Source organism: Pithys albifrons, chromosome 6 (genome assembly GCF_047495875.1).
Source record: "Pithys albifrons albifrons isolate INPA30051 chromosome 6, PitAlb_v1, whole genome shotgun sequence".
Classification (NCBI taxonomy): domain Eukaryota; kingdom Metazoa; phylum Chordata; class Aves; order Passeriformes; family Thamnophilidae; genus Pithys; species Pithys albifrons.
In genome coordinates, this window is record NC_092463.1 from 1,794,665 (window position 1) to 1,806,370 (window position 11,706).

The 11,706-nt window shown below is 57.1% G+C and overlaps 1 protein-coding gene across 1 annotated transcript; it reads right to left on the reverse strand.

Moving 5' to 3' along the window:
* Positions 1-440: 440 nt before the first annotated feature.
* Positions 441-1,965, reverse strand: RPS29 (ribosomal protein S29). The gene is made up of 3 exons (XM_071559324.1): positions 1,853-1,965; positions 687-786; positions 441-609 (listed from the first exon to the last, which is right to left on the reverse strand). The coding sequence occupies exons 1-3, from the start codon at positions 1,912-1,914 to the stop codon at positions 601-603; spliced, it is 171 nt and encodes a 56-aa protein (XP_071415425.1). The 5' UTR covers positions 1,915-1,965; the 3' UTR covers positions 441-600.
* Positions 1,966-11,706: the final 9,741 nt, after the last annotated feature.

Sequence of the window (11,706 nt, forward strand, 5' to 3'; positions counted from 1 at the left end):
TGCCAGATGGAAGGGGAAGGGGCGTGTGGCTCCAACCATATTAACTCATGGAGTTTCAGAGGGAGTGCCCCATCCCTGGGAGTGTCCCAGGCCAGGCTGGATGGGGCTTGGAGCAACCTGGGATAGTGGGAGGTGTCCCTGCCCATGGTAGGGGTGGCACTGGATGGGCTTCAAGGTCCCTTCCAATCCAAGCCATTCCATAATTCCATGGCTGACACCCACATTCCAGCAGACTGCCTGGTCCTCCCAGTCACTCCAAGCTGCCCATCCATCCCTGGCATTTGCAAACTTGAAGGCTCAGGGGCATCATTGGAGCACCAAACACCATGGAGACCACCAGGCGGGGAATCCAAGGAGAGCAGGGCAGCCCTCTCTGCTCCAGGAGAGGAACCCCTGCAGCCACCAACATCTCGACACAGAGCAAACACGCACCGAGCAGCTGGACTGGGAGAGCATTTATTGAGTAAGGCTGAGCCGAGACACTGCGGGTGTGCCGGGGATGGCCAGGGATGCCCCGCGAGCTGGACATGCCAGGGATATCCCAGGATGTGTCAGGGATGCCCCGGGATCTCCGGGCTGCCGCCTCATCCTCCTGTGCGCTCAGTCCAGCTGCAAGAGAGACACAGAGAGGGGGGGTTCAGCGGGGCCCGGCTCGGCCATGGCCGCGGCGCTGCCCCAGGGCTCACCTTGATGAACCCGATGTCTTTGGCGTACTGGCGGAAGCACTGCCGGCACATGTTCAGGCCGTACTTGCGGATGAGGCCGTGGCGGTTCGAGCACACGCGGCTGTGAGGGGAGAGGAGAGCGGCAATGGCGGGGGCGAATGTGTGAGGGGAGAGGAGAGGGGGGAATGGCGGGACAGGGCCGTGAGGGGAGAGGAGAGGGGGGAATGGCCGGGACGGGGCATGTGAGGGGAGAGGAAGGGGAGGAATGACCGGGACGGGGCATGTGAGGGGAGAGGAAGGGGAGGAATGACCGGGACGGGGCATGTGAGGGGAGAGGAAGGGGAGGAATGACCGGGACGGGGCATGTGAGGGGAGAGGAAGGGGAGGAATGACCGGGACGGGGCATGTGAGGGGAGAGGAAGGGGAGGAATGACCGGGACGGGGCATGTGAGGGGAGAGGAAGGGGAGGAATGACCGGGACGGGGCATGTGAGGGGAGAGGAAGGGGAGGAATGACCGGGACGGGGCATGTGAGGGGAGAGGAAGGGGAGGAATGACCGGGACGGGGCATGTGAGGGGAGAGGAGGGGGAGGAATGGCCGGGAGGGGGCATGTGAAGGGAGAGGAAGGGGAGGAATGGCGGGACAGGGCCGTGAGGGGAGAGGAGGGGGCGGAATGGCCGGGACGGGGCATGTGAGGGGAGAGGAGGGGGAGGAATGGCCGGGAGGGGGCATGTGAAGGGAGAGGAAGGGGAGGAATGGCGGGACAGGGCCGTGAGGGGAGAGGAGGGGGAGGAATGGCGGGACAAGGCCGTGAGGGGAGAGGAGAGAGCGGAATGGCCGGGAGGGGGTGTGTGAGGGCAGAAGAGAGGGGATAATGGCGGGAGAGGGCCGTGAGGGGAGGGGGGAATGGCCGGGTGGGGGCGTGTGAGGGGAGAAGGGGAAATGCCGGGAGGTGTGTGAGGGGACAAGGGGTAATGGCGGGGCAGGGCCGTGAGGGGAGAGGGATAATGGCAAGGGGGGGCGTGTGAGGGGAGAGTGGGGAATGGCGGGTGAGGGTGTGAGGGGAAAGCGGCAATGCCGGGAGAGCGGTAATGCCGGGATAGAGAGGGGAACGGCGAGGGGGTGTCTGAGGGGGGCAATGGCGGCGGGGGCTCAGCCTGAGGGGCGCACAGAGGAGCGGCACCAACCAGGAGCGGGATCCCTGCCCGAACTTCCTGGGATGGCTCCAGTAGAGCTGCTGGTGTCCCATGGCGGCGGCGAGAAGGAAATGGCGGCGGCCTCACGTCCTTATACCCCTCCCGGTGTCTCCCGGCGTGCCGAGCGCGTCCCGTCACGGCCGGGGCGGGCCCGTCTCACACACCCACCGCCCGCCCGCCCCGTACGGCAAATAATGGAAATTTATATCGGTGTCCCTGGGCAGTGGGACAGTGCATTGTCTGCACTTGAAGTTTATTGGTTATTACTCATGTTACAAGATAATTTTTACTATTTAAAGCTCCAATTTTCATTCGTTTATGTATTTGCTTTACTAATTTGAATTAATTTGTGTAATAAAGTGCTTTTGTAAGACTTATTTTTTTCTCAAATGGTTTTGCACCTGCACCTCTGCTTTAGTGTCATTGGGAGAGGCAGCCCTCTACTCCCCTGGTGTTTGATTTGGGAAATAAGAGGTATTTACATAGTATTTTCAATAGGTTTTTGTTAATTACTGTGAAGAATCCAAATTTTTATTTGGCTAATGACTCTCTTGGTGCATTGATTATTTTCACGTGATAATTGCAGTTGATTCCTTTGTTTAATAGATTTCCAATTCCACCCTCTTGTTTTCCACCCAAAAGAGTAAGATGATTTTATTGGCTTTGTTTGTTAACTAAGACTGTGGGGTTTAACTGTTGTGAACAGTATAAAATATAAAACTACATCAAGTGGGGATATCTTTTACAAGCACCAGGTTTAGTCTCTGTCTACAGGCACCTTCCAGCTTTATAACATTATTCAAACAGTCTCAACATTTGATTGTTGGTCAATAATTGGCCTTCCCTGAGAAAATGAAAACTTGTGTATGTGCAGGTATGGCAGGGAGAGTATGTTGTCCTGTTAGTCAAATCTTGGTGTGAATTACAATTTCTAAATTATATGTATTGCCTGAAGAACACACTCATAGAAATACGTGACATTTAACAGGCAGAACGAGATCTCTTTGTGTAATGGTTTGACCCGTGGCTTCCTCAGTAACCACTGTATCCAAGGAAGTTACAAGTATTCCACACCTGTCTTCCACGTAGCAGTGAGGGAGTAGCTGCAGTTTCGGTGTTCTGGGCTGAGGAGCTGGAGGGAGGTGGTTGGAGTCTGGTCCCTCCAGTCCCTGGTGTTTCTCCTGTCCTGAGTGAGATTGTTTCATTCTTGTTCCCCTTCCTCGAAGTTTTTAATTGTGTTTGTTTTGATTCATTGGGTTTCTTTAAGTTGAGTTGGTGCCTTCCCTATTTTTTTCCAGCTAATCAATCCCCTTTTCTCCCTTCCCCTCTCCCCTGGGGGGTGGGATCCTGTGTATTGTGTATTGTCGCAGGTTTAGCCTCGCTGTTGCCAACTGTTATGGGTTCACCCAGGTGGGCCTGGATTTGGGCCCTGAAGTCTGGACTAGGCTGAAGCTGTCAGCTGACTTGAGCTGGGCTGAGCCAACAGCTGACCTCTTCTAGCCAGGAATTTTGGATTCCATCCCACATTGTCATCATCTCCAGGGCAGTAGGAACCAGTGTGGGAGTGGTTAAGGAGTCACTTCTCAGCCTCCTCTTGGGAGGACACACGATGCTGTCCCAGGGGGGATGGAGAGGACCAGGCCCACCACTGGCTCACAGGGTATCTCAGGAAAGTAAATTGTGTTGTTCTGGGTCTCTCCTTTCTGCTTGGGTTTGTCTCCCTGGGGAATAAGCTTCTTCTTAAGTAATGTGTAGTTAGGACAGTAGAATTTGTGTGTTCATTCAGAAGTTGAGGTGGGGAACTGGACTTTGTTGTTGTTGCAGACTTGTGTGAGTGTATATTTGTACTCTCTTCTAATTGTCTCTTTCTTTCTGTGAAAAATATATGTAGTTTTAGTATAAATGCAGTTTGAAGTGGTTTTTTTCTTTCCCCTCTCTTTTCCTCCCTTTCCCTGGTGTTAGGAGGGAGGCTTTTCTCTCTGTGCTTGGGGGGGTTGGCAGTTGCTTGTCTCAAACCAAGACACCAACCCTGGACTGGCCCCCCCTTCCCCCTCCCAGAACCTTCCCAGCAAAGGAAAGGGAAAAAAAACTGAAAAGAAACACACTCTAAAGAAACTGAACTGAATAAAAAGAATAAATTATATTTACTAATATTTACAAACCACCCTGTATACACAATACACAGGATCCCACCCCCCAGGGGAGAGGGGAAGGGAGAAAAGGGGATGGATTAGCCGGAAAATAGGGAAGACACCAACCCAACCCAAAGAAACCGAATGAATCAAAACAAACACAATTAAAAACCTCAAGGAAGGGGAACAAGAATGAAACAATCTCACCCAGGACAGGAGAACCACCAGGGACCGGAGGGACCAGACTCCAACCACCTCCCTCCAGCTCCTCAGCCAAGGAAGGGAAGTAAGAACCCAAACCACTCCCCCCCTGCTACGTGGAAGACACGTGTGGAATATTGGAACTTCCTTGGATACAGTGGTTACTGAGGAAGCCATGGGTCAAACCATTACATGTATACAGTGTGGTTTGTAAATGTTAGTAAATATAATTTATTCTTTTTATTCAGTTCAGTTTCTTTAGAGTGTGTTTCTTTTCAGTTTTTTTCCTTTCCTTTGCTGAGAAGGTCCTGCAAGGGGGAAGGGGGGGCCAGTCCAGAGTTGGCAACAGCCAGGCCAGACCTGCGACACTTTGGCAGTTGGGTGGGTGCGTGTGTGAGACGGGCCCGCCCCGCCCGTGACGTCATCGCTATCCCGCCCCATGACGTCATTAGCATCCCGCCCCATTACGTCATGGTAGTAACGCCCCATTACGTCATTGCAGTACCGCCCCATGACGTCATGACAGTAACGCCCCATTACGTCATTGCAGTACCGCCCCATAGCGTCATGGTAGTACCGCCCCGTGACGTCATGGCAGTACCGCCCCGTGACGTCACGGCTCTAAGCGCTGTGTACGCTGCCGGCGGAGAGAGCGCTCGCCGGGCGCGGTGGCGCGCGCCTGTAGTCCCAGCTGCCGGGGAGGCTGAGCCCGACGGATCGCTTGAGCCCAGGAGTTCTGGGCTGCAGCGCGCTGTGCCGAGCGGGCGTCCAAGCTAAGGCCGCCATCAATATGGTGACCCGCGGGGAGCTGCGGGACACCAGGTTGACTAAGGAGGGGTGAACCGGCCCAGGTCGGACACGGAGCAGGTCAAAGCTCCCGTGGCGGTCAGTAGCGGGATCGCGCCTGTGAACAGCCCCTCCAGCTTAGCCTGGGCAACACAGAGACACGCGGGCTCCTTTTTCACCCAAAACGCACCCACCCCACTCAAAAAACACCTTTTACAACCCAAAATCACACGCGAACACAGCGCCTCCCCCTGGCACCCTTTGGGCACACACCGACACATCACTCGCACATCCAGCCCAGCCTGGGCAACACAGAGACACGCGGGATCCATTTTGAACAAAAACACACCCACCCCACTCAAAAAACACCTTTTACAACCCAAAATCACACGCGAACACAGCGCCTCCCCCTGGCCTGCCCCGCACCGCACCCGCACCCCTCCAGCCCAGCCTGGGCAACACAAAGACACGCGGGCTCCTTTTTGAACAAAACACACCCACCACACACCAAAACACCTTTTACAACCTAAAATCACCCGCACGCAAAGCGCCTCCCCCTGGCACCCTTTGGGCACACACAGGGGACACTTTGGGCACACACACACGGACACTTTGGGCACACACGGACACTTTGGGCACACAGGGGACACTTTGGGCACACACGGACACTTTGGGCACACACAGGGGACACTTTGGGCACACACAGGGGACACTTTGGGCACACACGGACACTTTGGGCACACACAGGGGACACTTTGGGCACACACAGGGGACACTTTGGGCACACCCGGGACACTTTGGGCACACACAGGGACACTTTGGGCACACGCGGACACTTTGGGCACACATGGGACACTTTGGGCACACACAGGGGACACTTTGGGCACACACAGGGGACACTTTGGGCACACCTGGGACACTTTGGGCACACACAGGGGACACTTTGGGCACACCCGGGACACTTTGGGCACACACGGGACACCTTGGGCACACACAGGGGACACTTTGGGCACACCCGGGACACTTTGGGCACACACAGGGGACACTTTGGGCACACACAGGGGACACCTTGGGCACACACGGACACTTTGGGCACACACAGGGGACACTTTGGGCACACACAGGGGACACTTTGGGCACACACGGACACTTTGGGCACACAGAGGGGACACTTTGGGCACACACAGGGGACACTTTGGGCACACACACACGGGACACTTTGGGCACACACAGGGGACACTTTGGGCACACACAGGGGACACTTTGGGCACACACACAGGACACTTTGGGCACACACACGGGACACTTTGGGCACACACAGGGGACACTTTGGGCACACACACGGACACTTTGGGCACACCTGGGACACTTTGGGCACACACAGGGGACACTTTGGGCACACACACGGACACTTTGGGCACACACACGGACACTTTGGGCACACACGGGACACTTTGGGCACACACGGGGCACTTTGGGCACACAGAGGACACTTTGGGCACACACAGGGGACACTTTGGGCACACACAGGGACACTTTGGGCACACACAGGGGACACTTTGGGCACACACAGGGACGCTTTGGGCACACACAGGGGACACTTTGGGCACACACAGGGACACTTTGGGCACACACGGGACACTTTGGGCACACCCGGGACACTCTGGGCACACACAGGGGACACTTTGGGCACACCCGGGACACTTTGGGCACACACAGGGGACACTTTGGGCACACACAGGGGACACTTTGGGCACACACGGGGACACTTTGGGCACACGGGACACTTTGGGCACACACGGGGACACTTTGGGCACACCTGGGACACTTTGGGCACACACAGGGACACTTTGGGCACACACAGGGGACACTTTGGGCACACACGGGACACTTTGGGCACACCCAGGACACTTTGGGCACACACGGGACACTTTGGGCACACCCGGGACACTTTGGGCACACAGGGGACACTTTGGGCACACACGGGACACTTTGGGCACACACGGGACACTTTGGGCACACACGGGACACTTTGGGCACACACAGGGGACACTTTGGGCACACACAGGGGACACTTTGGGCACACCCAGGACACTTTGGGCACACAGGGACACTTTGGGCACACACGGGACACTTTGGGCACACACAGGGGACACTTTGGGCACACACAGGGACACTTTGGGCACACAGGGACACTTTGGGCACACACAGAGGACACTTTGGGCACACACGGGGACACTTTGGGCACACACAGGACACTTTGGGCACACACAGGAGACACTTTGGGCACACACGGGGGACACTTTGGGCACACACAGGGAACACTTTGGGCACACACGGGGGACACTTTGGGCACACACACGGACACTTTGGGCACACACGGACACTTTGGGCACACACGGACACTTTGGGCACACACGGGACACTTTGGGCACACACAGGGGACACTTTGGGCACACACAGGGGACACTTTGGGCACACACAGGGGACACTTTGGGCACACAGGGGACACTTTGGGCAGACCTGGGACATTTTGGACACACACAGGGGACACTTTGGGCACACACGGGACACTTTGGGCACACACGGACACTTTGGGCACACACAGGGGACACTTTGGGCACACACGGACACTTTGGGCACACACAGGGACACTTTGGGCACACAGGGGACACTTTGGGCACACACCTGGGACACTTTGGGCACACACGGGACACTTTGGGCACACAGGGGACACTTTGGGCACACACGGACACTTTGGGCACACACAGGGGACACTTTGGGCACACACGGACACTTTGGGCACACACAGGGGACACTTTGGGCACACACGGGACACTTTGGGCACACCTGGGACACTTTGGGCACACACAGGGGACACTTTGGGCACACACAGGGACACTTTGGGCACACACGGGACACTTTGGGCACACACGGGGCACTTTGGGCACACAGAGGACACTTTGGGCACACACAGGGGACACTTTGGGCACACACAGGGACACTTTGGGCACACACAGGGGACACTTTGGGCACACACAGGGACGCTTTGGGCACACGCGGACACTTTGGGCACACGCGGACACTTTGGGCACACACGGGGACACTTTGGGCACACCTGGGACACTTTGGGCACACACAGGGACACTTTGGGCACACACAGGGGACACTTTGGGCACACACGGGACACTTTGGGCACACCCGGGACACTTTGGGCACACAGGGGACACTTTGGGCACACCCAGGACACTTTGGGCACACACAGGGGACACTTTGGGCACACACAGGGACACTTTGGGCACACAGGGACACTTTGGGCACACACAGAGGACACTTTGGGCACACACGGGGACACTTTGGGCACACACAGGACACTTTGGGCACACACAGGGGACACTTTGGGCACACACAGGGGACACTTTGGGCACACACAGGGACACTTTGGGCACACAGGGACACTTTGGGCACACACAGAGGACACTTTGGGCACACACGGGGACACTTTGGGCACACACAGGACACTTTGGGCACACACAGGAGACACTTTGGGCACACACGGGGGACACTTTGGGCACACACAGGGAACACTTTGGGCACACACGGGGGACACTTTGGGCACACACACGGACACTTTGGGCACACACGGACACTTTGGGCACACACGGACACTTTGGGCACACACGGGACACTTTGGGCACACACAGGGGACACTTTGGGCACACACAGGGGACACTTTGGGCACACACGGGACACTTTGGGCAGACCTGGGACATTTTGGACACACACACGGGACACTTTGGGCACACACGGGACACTTTGGGCACACACGGACACTTTGGGCACACACAGGGGACACTTTGGGCACACACAGGGGACACTTTGGGCACACAGGGGACACTTTGGGCAGACCTGGGACATTTTGGACACACACAGGGGACACTTTGGGCACACACGGGACACTTTGGGCACACACAGGGGACACTTTGGGCACACACGGACACTTTGGGCACACACAGGGACACTTTGGGCACACAGGGGACACTTTGGGCACACACGGGACACTTTGGGCACACACCTGGGACACTTTGGGCACACACGGGACACTTTGGGCACACAGGGGACACTTTGGGCACACACAGGGGACACTTTGGGCACACACGGGACACTTTGGGCACACCTGGGACACTTTGGGCACACACAGGGGACACTTTGGGCACACACAGGGACACTTTGGGCACACACGGGACACTTTGGGCACACACAGGGGACACTTTGGGCACACACAGGGACACTTTGGGCACACACGGGACACTTTGGGCACACACGGACACTTTGGGCACACACAGGGGACACTTTGGGCACACACGGGACACTTTGGGCACACACAGAGGACACTTTGGGCACACACGGGACACTTTGGGCACACAGGGACACTTTGGGCACACAGGGACACTTTGGGCACACACGGACACTTTGGGCACACAGAGGGGACACTTTGGGCACACACAGGGGACACTTTGGGCACACACAGGGGACACTTTGGGCACACCTGGACACTTTGGGCACACACAGGGACACTTTGGGCACACACGGGACACTTTGGGCACACACAGGGGACACTTTGGGCACACACGGGACACTTTGGGCACACAGGGGACACTTTGGGCACACACAGGGGACACTTTGGGCACACACGGGACACTTTGGGCACACACGGGACACTTTGGGCACACAGGGGACACTTTGGGCACACACAGGGGACACTTTGGGCACACCCGGGACACTTTGGGCACACACGGGACACTTTGGGCACACACAGGGACACTTTGGGCACACCTGGGACACTTTGGGCACACACAGGGGACACTTTGGGCACACACAGGGACACTTTGGGCACACACGGGACACTTTGGGCACACACGGGGCACTTTGGGCACACAGAGGACACTTTGGGCACACACAGGGGACACTTTGGGCACACACAGGGACACTTTGGGCACACACAGGGGACACTTTGGGCACACACAGGGACGCTTTGGGCACACGCGGACACTTTGGGCACACGCGGACACTTTGGGCACACACGGGGACACTTTGGGCACACCTGGGACACTTTGGGCACACACAGGGACACTTTGGGCACACACAGGGGACACTTTGGGCACACACGGGACACTTTGGGCACACCCGGGACACTTTGGGCACACAGGGGACACTTTGGGCACACCCAGGACACTTTGGGCACACACAGGGGACACTTTGGGCACACACAGGGACACTTTGGGCACACAGGGACACTTTGGGCACACACAGAGGACACTTTGGGCACACACGGGGACACTTTGGGCACACACAGGACACTTTGGGCACACACAGGGGACACTTTGGGCACACACAGGGGACACTTTGGGCACACACAGGGACACTTTGGGCACACAGGGACACTTTGGGCACACACAGAGGACACTTTGGGCACACACGGGGACACTTTGGGCACACACAGGACACTTTGGGCACACACAGGAGACACTTTGGGCACACACGGGGGACACTTTGGGCACACACAGGGAACACTTTGGGCACACACGGGGGACACTTTGGGCACACACACGGACACTTTGGGCACACACGGACACTTTGGGCACACACGGACACTTTGGGCACACACGGGACACTTTGGGCACACACAGGGGACACTTTGGGCACACACAGGGGACACTTTGGGCACACACGGGACACTTTGGGCAGACCTGGGACATTTTGGACACACACACGGGACACTTTGGGCACACACGGGACACTTTGGGCACACACGGACACTTTGGGCACACACAGGGGACACTTTGGGCACACACAGGGGACACTTTGGGCACACAGGGGACACTTTGGGCAGACCTGGGACATTTTGGACACACACAGGGGACACTTTGGGCACACACGGGACACTTTGGGCACACACAGGGGACACTTTGGGCACACACGGACACTTTGGGCACACACAGGGACACTTTGGGCACACAGGGGACACTTTGGGCACACACGGGACACTTTGGGCACACACCTGGGACACTTTGGGCACACACGGGACACTTTGGGCACACAGGGGACACTTTGGGCACACACAGGGGACACTTTGGGCACACACGGGACACTTTGGGCACACCTGGGACACTTTGGGCACACACAGGGGACACTTTGGGCACACACAGGGACACTTTGGGCACACACGGGGACACTTTGGGCACACACAGGGACACTTTGGGCACACACAGGGGACACTTTGGGCACACACAGGGGACACTTTGGGCACACACAGGGACACTTTGGGCACACACGGGACACTTTGGGCACACACGGACACTTTGGGCACACACAGGGGACACTTTGGGCACACACGGGACACTTTGGGCACACACAGAGGACACTTTGGGCACACACGGGACACTTTGGGCACACAGGGACACTTTGGGCACACAGGGACACTTTGGGCACACACGGACACTTTGGGCACACAGAGGGGACACTTTGGGCACACACAGGGGACACTTTGGGCACACACAGGGGACACTTTGGGCACACCTGGACACTTTGGGCACACACAGGGACACTTTGGGCACACACGGGACACTTTGGGCACACACAGGGGACACTTTGGGCACACACGGGACACTTTGGGCACACAGGGGACACTTTGGGCACACACAGGGGACACTTTGGGCACACACG

Excerpts from the sequence above, each read along its gene's own strand:
- RPS29 (XM_071559324.1), bottom strand. The coding sequence starts at position 1,914 with ATGGGACACCAGCAGCTCTACTGGAGCCATCCCAGGAAGTTCGGGCAG. Across the intron at positions 787-1,852 it reads GGGCAGGGATCCCGCTCCTG|CCGCGTGTGCTCGAACCGCC; the intron begins GTTGGTGCCGCT and ends CTCCCCTCACAG.